Raw genomic sequence first — 21667 nt, forward strand, 5'->3', positions numbered from 1 at the left:
TCTAAGCAGCGCTTCCAATCACAATTCAAGCGACTGTGTTAAGAAGTATACGCAAATAATTGAATCATTAGCTCCCACATGTCTGACCGGCTTAGACTTTCATTACACAATTTAAGAACTATTATTGTGTACCACCCTCTCTCTATTTGTTTCTGTCCATCCTGTGGGATGTAAATGTTTTATGCTGGTGGCGTTGAGCCACGGCTGCAGCACAGGATGGGTGACCCAGTGCAGTTTGCTGCTATGCAGAGACAACCTCTTTTCCTCCCTCCTCTCCTCTCCCCTCCCCCCTCCCTCCTTCCCAAGTGTCTTCCCTTCCCTCCCTATGCAGTGCGTTGCTTAGAGACAGCGCTCACATTCCCTCCTCCCTTGTTCTCTGCAACCCCTTTCCTCCTTAAAGCTTCCTTTACTTACGCTTTCTCTCTCTCTCTCTTTCCTGCCGAGGTGCCTGGGAATGGGGATTTAGCTCAGGGATGGTTGGTTCGGAGGGTTAAGCTCTCTGCTTAAATCTGTGCTAGATATTTTGCTTGCTCGACTTTAATCCACCAACAAAACACATTATGAAGAGCTAGCAAAGCCCTTCTGTAACGGAGTTGTTTTTGCATTGCATGTGAGAAGACCTCCAGAGAAAGAGGGACTTCAAAGAGCTTTTTTCTTCTATGCCAGAGATGTCATACGGTGATAAACCCTGCATCGGTGTCCTCTGTTTCCTCTCTTCCTCTCACATGTGTTTAAATACACATCAGCAGAAGCCCTGACTGCTCACTTCACAAACAAGAAATCACAGGGCAGAGACAGTGTCGGTCCTCGTTACATTGCATCATTGCCCAGAGGAAGTAATCTCGCTGACATGGGATGGAAAGGACGCACACCCAGTTGCCCTCTGAGTGTGTGCGCATTTAAATAACAGAGAAAGAAAGGCGAGACAGAGAATTTCATGCACACAGTCCTTCACATGGTATTTGATTTTGCCTGCATCAGTACAGTGCATGTGACACTTTGTCAGCTCATCAGCTGCAGCAGCAGTCTCTCCCTCGTGCACCACACTGCTGATGAAGAGAGAAGCTTTTGGTTTTCATGTCAGCATGATTTGGTCATATAGGGCAGCATGTCTTTGATGTTTAGGAAGAACAGCCAATCTAAACAGTGAGATTATCCTTTGGCCCCAATCCCCAACTCTGATTAATTCTAATTCGATATGGGGTTCAGGTCTTAATCTGCATAACCCTTTAGATCAGTACTTTGCCTTTGTGACCATGGCACACATATCCATGTGATCAAAAACAAACAGACACACACGATGTTTTTAAGTAGCTTATTTTCTCATCTGTAGCTGAAGGCAGGCAATTAAAGATCAAAGAGGAATCTGAGGGAATGGTAATTGGTGCCCAAATGCCAAAGTGCTGCTGCACTTCTGGCCGAGATGTCCTTTTCCACTATCCATGATGTCAGTAGGTATTAGGTTTAATATTATGTTTTCAAGCTTGAGATTAGTTTTGTTTCCCTTGACCTTTACTGTTTTAACCCAGAATATCAAAATAACAAGCAGAGACCACAACAGCGGGTACCTCTCCTTGTTTTTGGTCATAAATCTCTTCTCTGAGTCTCGCAGACACACAAAAAAACACCCTGCTGTTTTCCGCCTCGTCTTGCCCCTGATTCTTCACTTCCTGTCTCTCTAATAGCCATCTCTGTCTCTCCAGAGCTCTGATTGAACCACATGAGCACATGCATAATTCAGTATTTGACAGAGCAGTCGTGTCTGTGCCTCAGCTGTGGTGCTACACCCGAGTTTGAAATGTGGACATTTACAGATACACTGATAGATGGAGGCCATCACTCACGAGGTGCTCTCAATTAATCAGCATCTCTCAAACATAGCACCATAAAACTTGCAGGATTATGAACTATATCCGGGCTTTGCATCGGCAGACAGGAACCCACACACAGGCACAAAGTAAATACATAAAAAAACAACAACATAGATGTTGTCTGCTCTTTAATAGTAATGCCTAAGTATTCTACAAAAAGCACTAAGACTATTGACTTTATGATGTTGCCTGATGTAGGGCTGGCACATCAACGCTGAACAACAAAAAGGCGACACTCTTGTTTTCAGATGAAATGCTGTAGCTTCAAGAATCTGACACTGAACATAAAAACTATCAGCTTCGGTCTCTTGTCTTCTCTCATCAAACACAACCTTTGAAATTTTTTTTTTTCTGTGCGTTTACTTTTCATCTGTGTGTCTTTCTCGCTCTCACTGGGTTTAATTTCCTTACTGCCAAATGCTGCTGCTCTGCATCATGGGCGTAACATCTTGTCATTTGTTGGAGAAAGAATGAGCACTTCTTGTAATGCTGCTGATGCCCCGATTGAAAATGTGTAATTTAGAAATAAGAATGGGGAAAAGTATGAATTAACATCACCTTTTTAATGCGATAAATCCTACCATGTATCTACATGTATATAGATCCCAGCGCTGCACCCTCAATTTATGCACTGAAAAGACTCCTAAATGCAACCTCAAGCCAAAAAACTGACACTATATCTCAGCCACAGAATAAAGGATCATATAAGCCCTGCTCATAAACTCTACAGCAGTTGTTCATTTCAGCATTTATGATCAGTAGGAGTCTCCTCCCCAGGTGCTCGGCACTTTAAATCGACCCTTCCTGTTTTCTTTTCACCTGTTCCCCGTTAGATCTTAAAAGATCACTTAATTCTCAGCATCCGCCTCTTTTCTCTGAGATTTATGTGTCTCTGGCGTTCTCTTCGTTTGCAAAGCTGTGAAGCCAGTGTTCACTTGAAGATCATGTCCTCAGTTTCCCTAATGCTTTTCTTGGTAGACAAGAAATCCCCACAGTTTAACCCAAAGACTCTTTTCTCTCTACCGGTGATGAGAGATAGTGCTGTATAGTGGAGCTGCCATCTCACTGATCTTCAGATGTGCAGCAGCAGCAGAACAGTAGGTATAGAATTAGCAATGCTTAACGAGCCTGTGCTCTACTAATTAGAAATCAAAAAACTGCTCTGCCTCTTTTTTTTCTTTTTTTTTTTTTTACCAATATCCCTTCTCGAACTGCTGTTAAAGAGCAGAAATGAACGTCAATAGTAGTAGTTTGTCATGAGTTGTTTTAAAAATGATATCTGTATGGCTTTGGGAGTGTCTGTGTCTGTACCATTTTGAACTCAAATGAATTTGATTTACATTGAATCCATCAGCACCCGGATGCTTGTGAGAGCATAAAAGGGTTAAATTCATTCACAAGCCCCCCCCCCCCCCCTCAACACTTGCAGGAGAGCATGCTTGCCTAAGTCTGCTTGGTGACAGATGAGCGAGAGTCACAGGACTGAATGGGTTGTCCTTGGGAACTGGAGACCATGGGGATCGATTCTTGCCAACACACAACTCTTATTTATAGTTTTTCTTTTTTTCTTCAAGCCTGCCTGCCTGTCTGTCAGGTGGCCTTGCTGAATGATGTCTCCTGACAGTGCAGATTATTCTCCCCGGCAGATGTGGCATTTTCACAGCCCACTGATGGATCTGTGGATTTTTACACTGTCATGGAGTTTTAGGTCACATATCCGGAGTGATGGATTATAATGGGTCAGTCAGTGTAAGGAAACAGCTTTGTGAGTCTTTCCAGTAGATTGTGAACTGAGAGTGCATACAATGTGTGACTGAAAGTTTTTTTTCGTGTTGAGAACAATGTCTCGTTTCCAAACATTCCCTCACATTTTAAAAGCTAAATCATCAAATATAGATATATTAATTAGATATAAGTACACATTTGTATGTGCACTCTCTTGGTAATAGATTGAGTGTTGGTTTTAGTTGCTGTGCCATAAAGTCGATGCACCAGGCGTCAGCAGAATTGTGTGTAGTGGATGGGCAAGAGAGCGAGCTCTGATTCCTCCATTAAACAGGCTGCACTGAGAGGCAGGGTAAATGCTGCGCTGTTCAAAATGGAAAAACAGACAACTCAATCCTTGGAATTGCATTGTCAAATAGGGAAGAGATGATGAGGAAAAAATAAATCACAAACGTATGTGGTAATGACCACGTATTTTAATGATATTAGCATGAGCAACATGTCAGGTTAATTCGGGAAAGAGATGACGTCGCTGTGATGTCACATTTGTTTCCTTATTCTTGTGCCATATTAGGGATACATGTTGTTGAGATAACCTCATTACGGTTTGGCATAAAAATGTTATTTGAATGACTGTTTAAAATTATTTTAAAGTTGTTTGCACATCACAACTATTTGAGAATTTAACCTGCTTTATAGATCTTTGACGCCATTGATACACTTTGTATCTGGAAAACATTCTGCACAACAACATAGACACACTCCTAAGGGTGTGGTCTGTCAAACCTCTAAATCATTTAGTGCACGACTTTCCGGTAAACCAGCTGAAACCTGAGAAATGTCTCAGATGATGATTCACCCTCACTTCATTGCCCTCCATCCTGGTTTGTTACACATTCACTATCTCTCTCTCGTGAACAGTCCATCCTCTAAACCTCTCGATTCTGCTCTCTGCAACGTTTTTGCAATTGGACTTGACATTTTGTGACGTAATTGTTTCCACCTTGTCACCTTTTATAATGTTTAACAATGCTGATGATGACAAAGGCAGGAATTATACACCTTAGAGCTGGTTATCATAAAAAGGTTGGATACAAAACAGATATTTATACTTAATGATTTTCTAAAGGCAAACAACAGGACTATCACCTAAAGAAAATGGTAAAAACCAATTTGGGGCTCCTCACTCCAAGTCCCAATCAATGCAATAAAAGGGTTAATACATTTACATTTTAAAATAATTTACAGACTCTACTACACACCAGAGTGCTTTAATAATGTTTCATACATGCAACTTGGTCATGCTTAAAACTAAGAGTGTTGTGGGAAAGCCTAGAAAATACACGTAACAATATAATATAAATGAAGCTCAGTTTGTTACTATCCATAGTTCTTCTTTCGCTGATCCTAAATATAATTCTGATAGAATTTTTTTTTAAATTGGCTATGACAGCTGCAAAAAATGTATAAAGTAAAGCTGGATAAAAAAAAAGATCCTCTTACAGTGGGTAAATTAATTTACTGTGTGTGCTTGTAGAAAAACTATGTATATCAAAAGATGTACTCCCCAAATATTTAAGCAGACACGGCAAACTCAGATTATAAATTTAGTACAGTAGCGGTGCGGACTGTACCTGACTTTTACTAATGAGGCTCTAGTTGGTCATGTATTCATGAATTTATGTTTTTATTTCTTTATTATTTCATTAAATGTGAAACACAATAAATATAATGTTACAAAACACTTAAGGCCATGCCACACTGAGCTCAGAACATGTCAGCAAAATGCACTGTAACTGTAAACTTTGTTGCATGGTTGACTGCTTTGATGTTTGTGTGTTTGTCTGCGTTTCATAAACGCCCTTACTGTAATCAAAGAACATTATGTTGCATGTTGTCCATCTGCTCTCCATCTGCTCTCTCCTAGTTTTGTTCTGACAGGCTTGTTCTGTTGCTTGTTTCTCTATTGTCAGAACAGACGATGCTTTGATTAGAGTGGCTATTATCCCAGCTACGCTCAGTGTGTGTGAAAAAGTTGATCAAAGTTGACCTTATCCTGAGTCCCCATAAGTAGCTCTTTCTCTCCCTCTCTCCTCTGCTCTCAGGACTCCCTCATTCTGGAGAAAAGTGACATGCACCACCCAATCTGCTCCTTCCAGGATGACTTCCAAGAGTTTGAGATGATTGACGATGAAGATGAGGACGATGAGGAGGAAGAGGAAGAGGATGAAGAGGTGGACCCTGACGCGCCCCCGTCTCCCTCAGCCTCCCCTCCTCCTTCTCCTACTCTTGGCACTCTAAAGAGCCGACCCACCACACTGAACCTCACCACCGCTGTGTCACAGGTAAACAGACTGAAGTGCCTGAACACACAGAAAACACAGATTATGTGTAGTTCTGAGTCTTTGTAAAAGTCACACACAAACTTGTTAAATATCGTCACCTCTGTTCTCATTAGGATTCACTGAACAACAACAGCAGCCTATCCCCAAAGAAAGGAAGCTGGCAGGACTCTTTACGTAACCCAGCCTCACAGGGTGAGAGCATGATTATTAATCAATGTGGACTGATATATGTTTTCATTTGTATTTGTACATTTGTCTGTCCTTTCATGTGATACCTTCTGCAAGATAGTGCTAATTTTGACTAAAATTAAATGTATTCTTGTTTTCCATTCAATTTCATTCCATTATCACGAAAACACAATTCCCATAAAAAACAAATTGTATGTCTATGAAAATGCCTTGACCCAGTTATATTAGGTCTAACAGTATTTAAAGGTTCTTGTCTGAATACCTTAAGGCTTTTCATTTTTTAAATAATTGTCAAACATTGGCAGTTTTATTGATACTTTTAAACGAAGCTAAGCCATTATTAACTGCAGGCTTTATGCGCAGTTATAAAGTAAATATGTACTGTCCCTCCAGGCCGTCTGTCTCCAACCCACTCATGTCTGGAGGATGGTACCCATGTGACAGGCCAGTGCCCAGCCTCTCCAGTTACCCAGGCCCCAGGGTCTCAAAGCAAAGGTACTCCACCAAAACAGGCAGGGGAGGGCGGGAACCCCCAGTCTCCTCATAGGCCCCTCCTCTGCGACATGGAGGGCAACAGGCGGGAGAGGCCCGAATACGGTAACAAGAAGGCCAGCCCAGCAAGCTCAGAGCTCATCCCATTGACATCAGTGTTAGTGCTGTGACGTGACATGTGATGTGAACTGGACTCCAGTGATGCATAAGTTCAGCTAAACACCGTCATGTCGATTTTTACAAACTCATTTGCACTCGTACAACTCAGGGAGTTTTTAATAAATAAGAGTTTGCTGAACTTGTTCATCCTACAGTTGTACATCCTATTTTTAGCTGATTAAGAATTAGTAAATGCCTGAACCTTTAACTCTGTGTATGATACTTTATTCTTATCTTCTCTCTTTAATTGTTGCATAGGCCTCCTCAACTCCACCAATCTGTCTTTCTTTTTGCATTGTCGTTACCATCTATTCAATAATCACTTATGCCATGCTTCACTGTCAGTCTTTTAAGTGCTTTTCTGTTTCTCCACACCTTTATTTATCTTTACAGGTTCATTTGGTCAGCACAAGTCCTACCCACGTCCTGGTGATGCCACTGAGCCAAAGGCAGACCCTTCTATACAGACAACCAGAGTACCGTCTGTAGACGAACACTCCCAGTGTTCAGACACAGAGGTGGACCATGACCTCAACAACGACCACAACCACAAACACTCAAACCGGTGTGCCACAGACACCTACACGATCACCAGCGAGTCGGGTATGGAGCCGGAGAATGACCTAGACCTAGATGGCACCAGTCGCTGCTTGTCATCCACTGCACCCATGGGAGCGAATGATGGCGCCGATACGCCCTTGTCTGATGAGGAGCTGGAGAAGGACTTTGAGGTGGAGTTCATGTGTAAGGAGACCTACGACATGGTGTGTAAGGAGAATCAGTCGTCATACGTGGAATTCCCCTGCATTGAACCTTCAGAGCCTGCGTCTTTTTCCAGCTATCTGTCATCTTGCCGCTCAGGCATTCTTAACCAGTCCAACAGTTCAGAAAGTCAAGCAGCTTCTGCCATGGATGCGGCAGCTAACGACTCCACCTCTCCATCCTCAGACCCAGGGATAGCGGATATGAACCAACGGGGTTATGTGACTTCGGACCAGGACAAGGACCTCAGCTCTCCGGGCTCTGACTCTGACATTGAAGGGGAGCTGGAGGCGGCGTTTGCTTGTGGGGGTCCTGTGGTCTCCAACATGATCTCCTCTATCTCAGAGACAGAGCTGGACCTGACAAGTGATGAAAGTAGCAGTGGACGCTCATCTCACCTCACCAACTCCATTGAGGAGGCCAGCTCACCAACATCAGACCAGGAACTGGACCCGGATACGGAGTTAGAGCAGGACAGTGGAATCGTTGGACTGAAAGCATCTCTATTTCTGGGTCAGCCTGATCCAATCAAAGAAGGCTCACCTCTGCCCTCTCCTTCCCCTCTACCCTCTCCCACCATCGCTACGCCATCCCCTATTGACTCACCTATTTTACCTCCTGAGTCCTATGACGATGATCAGGCTCTGATGGGGCTGCAGAATGTGGATGATGAGCTGTCCTGCGAGCACCAGGCTGACCCAGATGAGACTCTGCCTCCAGCTCAGTGCTGTGAGGACAGTATGTCCAGACAGATGGTGCTCCAGATCGAACCAGACCACAGCCTCGAGAGCTTCAAACGCTCCTTCTACCTGCCTGTGGGACCCAGGCTAATGCCAAATGCAGATGACTATGATGGAACAAGTGAGGGAGACTCGGAATCAGAAAGTGAAGATGACCTGAGCGAGAACTCAGACTCACCCTGGCTGCTCAGCAACTTAGTCAACAGGATGATATCGGAGGGCTCGTACCCAATCAGCTGTCCAGAGGAGTGTTTCAAGAGAAAGGTGTCTGTGTCTGATACCATCTCACCATCCTCAGACATCGGAGACGGAGATAGTTTCAATGAAGAAGACATCGAGAAGAAAGCAGCGATGGAGGAATCAGAGGAAGAGGAGAAGGAAAGTGAAGGGTACAGAAAGGACAGGATGGACCCAGGAGGGAGGAGAAGGAATGTGGAGTCTTCCAAAGAAGGAGCTGTGATAAGTCCCCATCTCTACATGAGCAACCCCACAGGTGACACCATAACCCCGCTGATTTTAGAGCGCTGTGCGAACAACGAGAGGGGAACCACAGATTTCAACTCCTTGTACACCACTAAAGACTGTGACAAGAACTTCTTCACAGACAAACCATCCAAGAATGCCAGGAGACCAGAGGAAGACGAAGAGCCCAATAATGACTTGATGATGCTGGAAGGAAGGAAGGATCTGGACTCGCCCAGCCTTAGTGAGAGTGTAGTCAGCGACAAGGATGAAGGACGAGAAACCGAGCCAAGGCCAACGAGTCGTTCCTCAGCCTCTCTTGAGCGCATCACCGAGGTCAAACACAGCCTGACACTCGACATACCCACTGCTCAGACCAACCGCTGCTTCAGCCTCACCTACTCCACAGACAATGATGAAGAGGAGGACGACGGGGACTCTTATCCCTACCTAGGTGGCTTGAGGAAGGAGTCTTATAGAGGTAGTGACTTGGAGCTTGACTGTTCACCACCTATTGATTCCAGTGTGCAACATCATCCCTTACCTGAAGATGACCTCCCACTGTGTGAGAAAGAACTGGCTCTGAGGCAGTCAACTGAAGATGATGAACTCGCTTATGACTCCATGAAGTACACACTAGTGGTGGATGAGAATACTACACTGGAACTTGTCAGCCTCAGAAGGTATGCTCTGACATGTGTTTCTTTCAGCTGTGAAGTTACCACAACCTTCTTTACGTTGTGCGTTATGTTAGTTTATCAAGTACATTACTTGCAATCGTCCAACCTTGATTTGAGATTTAACTGTCTTGTCCTCTCAGGTGCACCTCCGTTCTGAGTGATGACAGTGAGCTTTCAACTCTATGTGACGAGGAGCCTTTGAGGACAGGTGAGGTGGGCTACGGTCGTGATGATGAAGAGGTGAGGCCAGAACTCCTCAGCTCTTCTGAAGACTCCTCTCCCGAGGCCGACCTCCCATTCTCCAAGAAGTTCCTCAATGTGTTCGTCAACAGCACATCCCGCTCCTCCAGTAAGACTTTTGCTCTCAGTTTGGAAGATATGTTTGTTTTTATTTATTGCTGAGAGGTTTTCAATAAGATTGAGATTACTCTAAAATCTGTCAGTTAAATATAAAACAACAAATAGTTAGTATAGTGAAGCAGGGGGAAGCAGCCAGCTTGGCTCTGTCCAAAACCTGAAAAAAACTGATTCCAGCAGCATTATTGCTAAAATTATCCACTCTAAGTCCTCAGAATGAATATACTGTAATAGGGTTAAACCCATCACTGTCAGCATGATACATTAACATGTGATCTAAATATGGCAGGGTGCCCACACACGACCTATGGGAGGGCTCTGCCTCCCAGCCCATCATCAATCACTGTTCTTGCTTTCAAGATTTATATCTCTAATGACGGGTGATTAGCATAATAAAAGGTTCACGAGAAAGACTTTCATTTCTATTTCTTTTTTGACAAATGCAGTTAGACTTCATTTACACTTACACTTATACACTTACCCCAAGCAAATATAAAGATTAGAAAAATAAAGAAATAATAAAAGGAACTCGGTGTACTTTGTTTTCAAGATTTATTATATTTCGTTTGTATAAAGTAGTTTGTGAAAAATAATGAGGGTCCTACTCATGATAATCTCCCTTGCAGGCACAGAATCTTTTGGACTTTTCTCCTGTACCATCAATGGAGAGGAGAGGGACCAGACCCACAGGGCAGTGTACAGGTAAGACAACCTACAGTGCACTCAATGTTTTTTTTCAACCAAAGGACGGACCTATGTCAATGACAACAAAAGGCAAATTAATAATAATAGATGCAAAATATAAGAGTTGTTTTTATTGCTTCTTGAAACTGTGGAATTACTGGAGTGACTGCTACAATTGCTTAATTACTATCTTGTTTTTGGGGAAAAAAAGCCCATGTGTAGATAGATAAAACAATATTTCTTTGTTTCATGGTTCTTCCGCTTGCTGTGGGGGGGGGGGGGTCATGCAGCATCAGTGCATCACTACTTATGTTTGGGAGGAGGGCAGATGTCCTTGCGACAGCTGGGCTTCAGAGCTGCAGGCTGGCCACAAATAATCACATCAGCCACAGAGACACAGAGAGAAGAAAAAAAGCTGCATGCGCCTCCCATGTACACACATACATGTTGTACGTATATGTGTTTCTATACATTTGCTTTACCACCCGCCTAGTTCAGCAGGTCCTCATATTTAGAGCTCTTTGTCCTCCTCTCTCCACCCCATTGTCTCTCTCTGGCAGCTGTTTCGTCACTCCTCTCTCTCTCTCTCTCTCTCTCTCTCTCCTACCCTCTGGGAGTCACCCGAAACCCAAGCAAGATGCTTCCGCATCAAATGAAGTTCGGTCTATAGGATGTCTGTAAGATGTCTGTAAGGACATAACCTTTAACAGACTATTTTCTTTTTTTTTTGCTTTTGCCTCTTTGCTGCCCTCTTCAGGTTCATTCCCAGACATACAGATGAGCTGGAGCTGGACGTGGATGACCCTTTATATGTGGAGGAAGAAGAGGATGACTACTGGTACAGAGGCTATAACATGCGGACAGGGGAGAGGGGGATCTTCCCTGCCTTTTACGCCCACGAGGTCATCGGCCAGTCCAAGGAGCAGCTGGGTGAGTAGAAAGATGCATCCGCTTCTTTTGTTTTTTCCTCATTGTTAATTCCAGAAATATCACATTTTCTCTCTGCATTACACTATTTAGGAATAAAAAGGAACCCAGCATGGATTGAGACTTTCAGCGTTCAGTTTTTGGGGTCTGTTGAGGTACCTTATCACCAAGGCAACGGCATTCTTTGCGCTGCCATGCAGAAGGTAAACAAAATGGAAAACATCAAAGACCATGTAAAATTTACACAAACCAAACACAATCATAGATTTACATACAGTATGCACCAGTAGGGTGTGTTTGTTTTGATTTAAACACAATTTTTGTCTGTTAGATTGCAATATCACGGAAACGGACAGTACATGTACGGCCTCCATCTCTGTGTGAGTTGGAGATTAGCTTGCAAGGAGTTAAACTAATCATGAGCCTGGAGGATGAATATGACACTCTTGATGAGGTACAGTATAGACAAATAAACTAATCAATAAATTGCTCAATTAACCATTTTTCATTTAAGTATGGAATAATATTGCATTGATAAGTCATTTCTTTTCTATTTCCTGTCTCTGCATCTGTCTCCATCTTTAGTATGACAGATGTAGTCACTTCTTCCAGATGAAAAACATCTCGTTCTGTGGATGCCATCCGAGGAACAACTGGTAAAGCAGATCATACTCATCTTCTCATCTCCTGTTACTAGTGTACAGTGGAACATCTGAGTGATTACATCATTGTTTTCTTCTCTGCAGCTACTTCGGCTTCATCACTAAGCACCCGATGCTGAATAGATTTGCTTGCCATGTGTTTGTATCCCAGGAGTCTATGCGACCTGTAGCTGAGTGTGTCGGGTACGTCCAAATTATTATTATTATCAATGTTATCAACAGAGCAATTACCACTTATCAAACACATAGTAATGACTATATTTTGGATTCTTGATTAAGTGCATCTATACCACAAATCCCTCCAATCCATCGAGTGCGGTAAGATATGTGATCCAGGTTTATTTTGCTCCCCAGCCTTACACTATATTATACTTATTTTTCTAAGATGTTAGAAGAAAAAAAGGCTGGAAACCCTGGTTTAATCTTTTTCAATGTGTTGCATTTTAGCTTGTTATATTATACATTTTTTCAAATCTTAATCTTAAGGGTTCCAAAGGTGTCAAATAAATGTAGTGGAGTAGAAGGTACAATATATCCCTCTGAAATGTACTGCAGTGGAAGTATAAAGTAGCATCAAATGGAAATACTCAAATACCAAAATTGTACTTAGAGGGATTGCGTAAACGTACGCACTTGCTTTCCACCACTGGCTTGTGTGTAAGGTTAAATGACTGTAGGATTAGTCATGTCTTATTCAGCCATATTGGGTTTGAATAATTAAAGATGCAGGTAGTTCACCGTCTGTGGATGGATTAAGAGCAGGCAGCAGAGTATGGGATGGGCTTCTTCAGTTTATTGCACTGCTGTCTGTGGACACAACCACAAAAGCAGAACTTATAAAACAAACTCCAAGCCTCCTGGTGGCTCTGAATTTTCTCTATCATTATGTTCCTTTTGTTTGTACCACCTACAAAGAATGACTGTAAAAAATATAATCGAATAATATCTCGTACTGGCCCGCAGGCAAATGTTAAGTTCTCATATGTCTGCCTTCTCCACAGACGAGCCTTCCAGGAGTACTACCAAGAACATCTGGAGTACGCCTGCCCCACCGAGGACATCTACCTGGAGTAAGAAGAGTTACCATGACAACCTTCTTCCTTTACAGCTTGTGTATGTTCATCAAGTTTGCCACCAGAGGGCGCTGTCAGTGGGGTTTTTTTTGCTCCATTGTAAAAATCCTCTTCTGTGTCCCTCTAACACAGGGATCCTCATTTCTACAGTATGCTAGGCATTTGACTGATTTCATTGATCCCTCTTTCTTTGTTTATTTCCATGATCTCGATGGATTGATTGCCTGTTTCTGTTATCTTTTTCTATGATATAAAACTAAGACGCTGAGCACCTGTTTATTTAAAAGTTCCTCTTTTGAAATGAAAACAATATACCTACTACTGCTGTATCACTTTTCAATGCATGGCTAGTAGGGTTACTGCACACAGACACACCAAGAAATACACACTTATCAAAGTGAATGGCAAGCAGCTCAACAATCAGTACAGGCTTGGTGAAGAATCAAGAGGTTGACATTTAGATTATCTGTATATAAGTTTTTGTTCAATACTGACTGCTAATTTTGATTTCTACTGATTGTGACATTAGAGCAAAGTAGACAGAGTACAGTGAGAGGTCTTTTGGTTCAAGCTTACCCCTGTGTCACGCGCAAGACGTAATGTGTGTTGTAAATACATGTATAGAAAGTAGACATACAGGCGCCTCATCCAGACTAATTAAGAAACAGGTGAGACCGATGGTTGGGATTTTGTTCTTAGTTTTGATGTGGGTATTAATGACTCACTCTGACAGGGGTAACTGCAGGTGCAAATTTAGAAGAACTGACTTGGAATGAACTTTGAATGTCATTAGTGCTGCAGATAATTTATTCAGATTAGGTGCAGTAGCTGTGAGCAAATTTGAATGATGTGACAGAACCATTTTACTTTTGTCCAGTACTCAAAGTTGCACTGCTTGTTGACCTTTATCGTGGGGAGCTTTCAAAGCAAGTCATCCAACTGTTAAACTTACACATCGTACATCACTGTATGCTTTGCTATAATTGATGAGACTTTTAGGTCAAAGAAAGCAAAGGCCCTCAGACAAGCCATATTCTCACATCTCTGACTGTTTAGCTCTGGTTTTCAGTGATGTACTAGTCTCCGTTTTCTTTTGACTTGGCAGTTTCAACGATGGAAAAGGAAAGACTAGATTGACCCGTAGCTGCATGTCAGTAATACTACACAGCAGTGTGCCTACTGTACAGTGAGTGTCCTGCTAATTCTTGGTCCTGGTATCACAGTGGAATCAAACCTTTAATAAAGCATTAAAAGGGAGGTTTTATAGTTATTATATAAATGGTCAGACTTTCATCCCAATTTTAAGTGCGGTCGATTATGGGGATTATCACACGTTCCCGCATTCATTCATTGCTTTTAGTTTGGTCAAAGGTTGAAGCCTCATTCACGCGTTACACAATAACCTACTGTGGGGTTGTAGTATCATACCATAGCTTACAGTCTAGCACCTTACATAGAGCAGGGGGTATATTTAACAAAGGAGGCAGTCAGTAGTCATCTGTCATCTGAAATTTCTGGCTTTGAGGTTTATGACCCCCAACCATCACTATCGTTCTCTCAGACACTGTTTAGCATCTTGTTCTGCTGCTTTTAGTCACAGCCCGCCAGGACAAATGCATCAGATCTGCAAGATTTCAGTGTTCAGTTCACTGAAAGTTGACATGGCAGGAGGGTTATTATCTACATATGTATCGCTGTCAGTTAGATCATGTATATACAATAGCAAATCTAAAATAGTGCTGTGTCCTTTATGTTGAGTATGTTATTGAAATGAATATGTACATTTAATTAAAAAGAAAAAAAAAAAAAAGAAGATCACAACCAGATGAAAACCCCTAAAAGAAAAGAAAGACACGTCAATATCTGTGATCTGCAATAATTTTATTTCAGTGTCTTATGTTCCGACACAAGGTGTTATTTCTGTCTCTGTCACACGGGTGGCATTTGGGTTCCTGCCAACTCCATAACTCTCTGCAGACAGGCTTCAGCAGCACATTTAGGGCGCATTTGTGAGATGTGACATCACTAGTGTGACACACCCACCAGACATCTGACCAATCTGCTGTTAGAGCTGAATAGTGACCGAGTCAGCTGCCACTGGAAAACTATTATTGTGTCTTGCCCATTATAGAAATCACCTTTGAGCTCCAACAGTGTGGCCCATCTTTGATCTGTATTTATTTGCTTCTGATTATGTTTTTCAGTCTTGTTACAGCCTAGATAAAACCCTTCTTTTCACACAGCTACACAAAACAACCTCTGAGGATGATCTAGTCCCATATAGCCGCTGAAAAATACATTAAAAGTTAAACCAACTTTTGTCTTTATTACTTTAATGAGATTCACTGTATACTTAGAGCAAAACAGTATGTGACAGAACCAACATATCCTATCTTGTATCTTTAAAAACAAGGACTTGTAAAATTCAAGGGAAAACAAACAAAAAAAACGGCAAAAAAAATCACTCTGCCTTGTCATGGGTTTGGTCTTATGAATAAAATATATGCTTGATGTCCGAAACCGTCATTGTTCTCTTTATTATTCAGATCTATTTGTGACTGTTTGACTGAAATGAGCTGCAAAACATTTTCATTTTTAAGTCTGTTCAAGTTTTTGATTGTAAAGACTCTTGAGGTGGAAATTACTTTACAAGTCAAATAACAAGGCGTATTCAAGTAGTCGAAGAACATCCAGTGCTTTGTTATTCATTAGTTCAAAATGTGAGCAATGTCAACGTTTAAATGATCTCCTCATTGAGGAAACAGGTTGCGATATTACTTTTCAGCTTGAACAGTAATTAAAGCAAACAGCAATGTGCAATCACACACTCAGCATCACATGGATGAGCTTTCACCAAGCAACCATTTTAAGGTAAAATCAGTTCTGTACCTCCAGCCTCTCTCCTATTGTCTCCATTAGCTGCTGTGAACATTTTTCCCGTTAACATCTGCAGCAGCTGGGTTTGGGGTTACACTGAGGATTGCAGCAAGGCTCAAGGTACGGGTCCGTTCCTCTTGATATCTGGCTCTCTCCGAACACCATGGAGGCTTCAAACTGCTTCTTGACTGTCTTGATCTTCCCCAGCACGTCTTGCAGCTCGGGTCTTCCCACCAACGGAAGAGGGTAGTTCTCAGAGGGGTCAGACTCCAGGTCAAAAAGCAGAGGGGGGTCATGGGCCTTGAGGAGTGCGAACACCGGGCAGTCTTGATCTGGGGTGGTACCGCTATGTGTAGCACCTGATGCAAAACATATGAACAAGAAGGAGTCAAAACTACCTCATTCTTGAGCGTGTGATTATATTAGATGTTTAAACTTTCTCTCTATTCTGTATATGAAAGCTACTACCTCTAGTGTAAAAATGGGCCTTGTACTTCCCCATCCTGAGAGCAAACAGGCCATACATTTCGCTGGGATCTGTGGGGTAGAACATCATTGTCTCCCTTTTACTCTGCAAAAAAGAATAAAAGATAATAATTAGTTTGGTTTTCATAATTTATTTTCTAATCTCTACAGAGTGTGAGGTACAATGCCACTACCTTTCCTTGGTTGACAAGGATTTCCGTTATATCGACCCCATCCAGGGTCACCTGGGGTAGTTTAGCTCCTGCCAGGCCTGTGATGGTGGGGAGGATATCCAGAGTGCTGGCCAGCTCGTGAGTCACACCTTAAGAGATGTATTCAGAAGAAGAGCAAAAAGAGCAGGAGTCTGTAAAAAGGCACATGACAGTGGTTTTCCATTCGTTTTTATGTTAGTATTTACTTTCATACTGACATAAAAGGAGACCAATAGATCTCTAAAATGCAATGTGGAAACTTAGATGTGCTTTTGAATATGGTCAAAGGTAAAGTTTAGTATATGCAACTGAAATAAGCCCCCCCCCCCCCCCCCCCAAAAAAAAAGAAGCAGTATTGTCTTTGACAGGAAAAAATGATAAATGTACACAAACAGCAGTCTGTCTAGCAAGGTCTAGGTTAGGTTTTTTTTTTTTGTCTTTGTCATTCAGTCTAGACTTTCTGCAGACCACTGCTGTGTCCTGACCTGGCCTGATGGTCCCTGGCCAGTAGGCGATGGCTGGCTCTCTCATGCCGCCCTCATATGTGGTGCCTTTGCCACATTTCAGAAGGCCAGAGTTGCCTCCGCGGGACAAGCGCATGAGTTCAGGCCTACACAAAGAGACAGAGATAATACACCATTACATAAAGCACAACAAATCCTTATCATGAGGAGGCAATACATCTAATAAAAGAGGGCAAAGATATTGTGTCACTTAACTTTTGAACAGAGGAAAAACACACTTCTGTACCACAGCTTTTATGGAGGGATATTAATTGTCAGCATAATAATTGAACTCATAAACCCCTGTAAACATTTCTCCTAATAACCATCTTTAAATTAATCACTGAAATAATGAAACTGACTACAGAGACATAAAATTTATAGATCCGGTCCCACACACTGAAAAACAAACTGGAGCTGAGAACTAACCCATTGTCAGACGTGAAGAAAACCAGTGTGTTATTGATCACTCCCGTCTTCTCCAGGGTTGTCAGCAGGTTTCCAATCGTGTTGTCAAACTCCAACAGAGAATCTCCAAAGGGACCCCTTGAAGACCGCCCTGCTGCTCCCGGACCTGCATACTGGGGGTAGTGTGTGTGCTAGAGGAGGAAGTAGATGTTATGTACAGTTTGATTTCAGTTACAAGTACTGTTTATTTTGTATATTTCATCATGTTGCTTTATGTTTATCACATGTTGCTCACGTGGGAGGGATAGTAGAGGAAGAAGGGTTGTTTTTTCTTGGCCGATGTGGTAATGAAACTCGTTGCAAAGTCACTGTAAGCCCTTTCCAGATTGAGGAAGTCTACTGGCTGCTGTTTGATGGCCTCGTTGTGCATCAGTGGGACAGTCACAGTGCCAATATCACACAATCCAAAACACTTCACATCTGGAGGGAAACAGGTCAGATTCCAACAGGGACCCTGGGAAAAAAAAATAAGGAGACAGGTGTGCAGATAGTATTCCAAATAATGCGGAAAATAAATTTCAGGAAGCTACTTTTATCAAGTGCCTTCAAAGATTTTCTTCAACACTGACCATGTCATGGGAGTAAGGGATTCCCAGGTACTGGTCGAATCCCTGTCTGGTTGGAAGAAACATCCCATTGGCCCCAAATCCTAAGTGCCACTTCCCTACAGCAGCAGTAGCATAGCCCAGAGGTTTCAACACTTCAGCGATGGTGGTCTCATTCAGGGGAAGACCCCCTCTCGAGCCTGGATAAAACACTCCTGGGTAGACACCCGAGCGTGTCTGATAGCGACCTGTCAACAATGAAGCCCTGCAAAGCAATTATTACAAACAAGGCTGTAAATTAAGAGAGGAAGTCAGGACTGGAAAGTGCAGACTATAATGTCTGTAAATCACAGGGCCATTGTGAACTCTCTCTTGTTTCACTTAGTAAGAAGACCTTTGCATTAAATCATCCAGTAATGTGGAAGAAGAATGGAAAACTGCAGGACAGGTAAGGCAGATTTAACCACTTTAGAGCTGCAACAATTAGTCCATCGATTAGTTGATTGTGACAGCTATTTTGCTGAATTTTTTTTGTTAGTTTTAAAGTCTATTTCTTTTCATAAAGTAATGCTAAAATCTCTGATTCCAGCTTCTTAAATGTTAATAATATCTATTTACTTTAATCACTTGTGAACTAAACTAAATGAATGAATATCTTTTGGCTGTGGACTGTTGGACGGGACAAAACAAGACATTTTAAGCCGCATCTATATCTTTGGGAAAACTGGTCCGACATGTTTCACCTTTTTCAAATCAAACAGCTATTGGATTAATCGAGAAAATAACAATAACGGATAACAAATTAATTGATAATACAAATAATTGTGATTTGCAGCCTTAATAGCTCCTGTAGTGTATATTTAATCGTCGACTGCATCATTTTTTAAATAAGAGATGGTGGTGCATTCACACGTATTAGTTTGTACGGTAGTAATAAGTCCTTCTTCTTACCTGGACGGCGAGCAGACCGGGCTGGTGCAATAAAAGTCTGTAAAGCGGAGTCCTGCTGCTGCCAGGCGGTCCAGGTTTGGAGTGAGTGAACTGGGATGTCCATAACAGCCCAAGTCCCCGAAGCCCAAATCATCCGCGAAAAGGAGGACGAAATTCGGCGGTGCAGCCGAGCAGGTGCAAACAAGGAAAATATTCAACACGGCGAGGCGGCTGTAACCCATCCTGTGCCGTCTTACGCGTTTGAGTGAAGGTGGGGTCGTAACAGCCAGCTCCGTACAGGGAAACCAAAACAAAACGTCACGCGATTGTTCGAGGAAACTGTCGCGCGCTATTGACGTCACACGCAGCTAGGAAATGTAGTTTTACACGTGGTGTCGGCCCGCAGAATGCAGGTAAAGTTACCTGTTCTTCTGTTTGCGGGGCTTTCATTTCATCTACTCATACTAACAACAGAAGATTGTACAAACTGCTTGTTATTAATCATGAAGAACTAACAATAGTGCTCAAACGTTTTTCCCTCATTCTTAATATTTATTTGCATAACAGTTAATATGTTAATGTATTTATAAAGCCCCTGCTTTTTTTTGTTGTTGTTTCCACATTTCTTACATTCCTAGGCATGCTTTTAGTTAAAAAAAAATGATTCTGTCTTGTGTATTTAAACTGCAGTTAATTTCATAAATGAATTGGAATTCATGGACTCGTCACAAAAACTTTATATTGACGGAAACTGTTACAGGGAAATGATTTAGGCCTGTGTCTTTCTAGCATGGGAAGGTAGGTGTTGTCACACCCCGTAACACTTTCAGTTTTATTTTGAAATCCTTCACTTACATTGACCACGTGTACTTCATTTCCTTCCATGTTTTTTTTAAATAAAAAAAAAAAAAAATAAAATATATTATTATTATCATCATTTAAAACAGTTATTGAATTAAAACTGCAAGTTCAACCTTAACCTCAAGTTACTTCTCACTGTGAGGTATCTGCTCTAACGCCACTGTGTTGTCCGAAATGTGGGGAAAAAAGAAAAGAAAAAAGAAGTCACTTTTGGACTTTTATTTTTTGTTTGTTTTGTAGTTGACCTTTGGTTTGGTCACCACTGCACGTACAAAACCGAACCTGTGTGGCTTACCCTTAGAGGGACTCGCCTTAGGAGGTGTCACCCTCCGTGAACCATGTGGCTTACCCTTAGAGGGATTCTGTGAACCGTGTGGATTATTAAGGGGACTTGCCCTCAGTAAACCGTGAACCTCGTGTTTTACCTCGGCGGGTAAACCGTGAACCTCGTGTGTTACCTCGGCGGGTAAACCGTGGACCTCGTGTGTTACCTCGGCGGGTAAACCGTGGACCTCGTGTGTTACCTCGGCGGGTAAACCGTCAATCATGCGTGTTACCTTGGCGGGGTTTGAACCCATGTCCTTTCCAGCTCGGAGTCAGCGTTGTAGACCGCTGGACTATCTTCAGCACCAGGGGATGAATCGCGGCAGAGAAAGTGTTTCCGCGGAGTTCACTCAGAGATCCCAGAGACTCAACCGACAGTCTGGTTATCTCAACAGGTAAAAGACTCTACTTCGCCAAAGGTTGCTATTAATGGTTCAGATTCCACCTTGGCCTGTTGACGGTGATTCAACTTTTAGTGAAGTTGAAACGTTTGGAAGAATTGAAAAAGTTTTGCATACACTACACATTACAGGAATATATTTAATATCACTGCAGACCCCCTTGAAAACTGCTGCCTCTCAGCCAGAAGGTTTGGGGGTTGATCTCCCCCCCCACACACACACACCCCCATTTGTCCTGACGGAGCATCTTTTTAGGGGGCGCCAACAAGCCCACTCGCGACTCCAATAGAATACCAAATTTTTTGGGAGAGATGTGTGTAAAAACTTTCACGAGTTTTTATATATGATAAAGCCTCCAAATAGTCCATTTATTTTTGAGGAGAAAAAAATAATAATCGCTTGAATAACAACAGGGCTTTGGAACGAAAGCGATTATTATTCTCTTTCTCCTCACCGAAGCTACACCCTCCGGTCCGGTAGGTGGCGCTATGCACCTATTCAAGTTGGTTGCGACCCGCCAATTAAATCAGAGAAGAATAATAATAATAAAAAAATTTTTTTGTGTGTGTGCCATTATGTAGTTTCCCGGCAATTTTTTTTTTTTTTTTTTTTACACACCTGTCTTGTTTTGTGTGTTTAGTTACAGATGCACAGTTCTCGAAAATGCTTCCAAAACAATGTCAATATGACACAGTAAGAAGTGCGCGTATTCAGACTCCGCTTCAGTGGTATGACGGTAACGGGCCCAGAAGGTCCTGAGCTGTTCTTGCATGCTGCACATCTGGTGTTTTTTTTTTTTTTTTTAATTTTTAATTTTTTTACTGCCTCTTGACTAGAGTTGTGGCAATTTAGAGAGTTTCCTTATTCTGTGGCAACCTCGGTTTCTGCCACTGATTCAACCCCGACGCACGTCCAACTGCGCAAACAAGAGAAATAAATCTGGCGCGGTGCTG

At 42.2% G+C, this 21667-nt stretch overlaps 2 protein-coding genes across 4 annotated transcripts in view; one reads left to right on the forward strand and one right to left on the reverse strand.

Annotated features, from left to right (window-relative positions):
- mapk8ip2 (mitogen-activated protein kinase 8 interacting protein 2) overlaps positions 1-15648 on the forward strand; it is a 28478-nt gene extending 12830 nt beyond the window's left edge. Inside the window, exons 3-14 of one of the 3 annotated variants that reach the window (XM_069702055.1) lie at positions 5702-5941; positions 6055-6133; positions 6524-6727; positions 7175-9428; positions 9566-9774; positions 10409-10484; positions 11224-11396; positions 11487-11596; positions 11725-11847; positions 11979-12049; positions 12140-12238; positions 13057-15648. In XM_069702055.1, the coding sequence (XP_069558156.1) occupies positions 5702-5941; positions 6055-6133; positions 6524-6727; positions 7175-9428; positions 9566-9774; positions 10409-10484; positions 11224-11396; positions 11487-11596; positions 11725-11847; positions 11979-12049; positions 12140-12238; positions 13057-13129 (3711 nt within the window). In that variant the 3' untranslated portion in view covers positions 13130-15648. The remainder of the gene's footprint in view (positions 1-5701; positions 5942-6054; positions 6134-6523; positions 6728-7174; positions 9429-9565; positions 9775-10408; positions 10485-11223; positions 11397-11486; positions 11597-11724; positions 11848-11978; positions 12050-12139; positions 12239-13056) is intronic. The other 2 variants (XM_069702056.1, XM_069702057.1) reach the window with 2 other exon arrangements.
- On the reverse strand, positions 15642-19452 carry arsa (arylsulfatase A). Its single transcript, XM_069702058.1, has 8 exons — positions 19150-19452; positions 18223-18463; positions 17889-18107; positions 17615-17784; positions 17168-17292; positions 16665-16792; positions 16474-16576; positions 15642-16364 (listed from the first exon to the last, which is right to left on the reverse strand). The coding sequence occupies exons 1-8, from the start codon at positions 19368-19370 to the stop codon at positions 16069-16071; spliced, it is 1503 nt and encodes a 500-aa protein (XP_069558159.1). The 5' UTR covers positions 19371-19452; the 3' UTR covers positions 15642-16068.
- Between the last annotated feature and the right edge of the window lie 2215 nt (positions 19453-21667).

This window comes from Brachyistius frenatus, unplaced genomic scaffold (genome assembly GCF_029030835.1).
Source record: "Brachyistius frenatus isolate BFR_SWC_R1_liver_20210118 unplaced genomic scaffold, ASM2903083v1 Contig_39, whole genome shotgun sequence".
NCBI classification, from domain to species: Eukaryota; Metazoa; Chordata; class Actinopteri; family Embiotocidae; genus Brachyistius; species Brachyistius frenatus.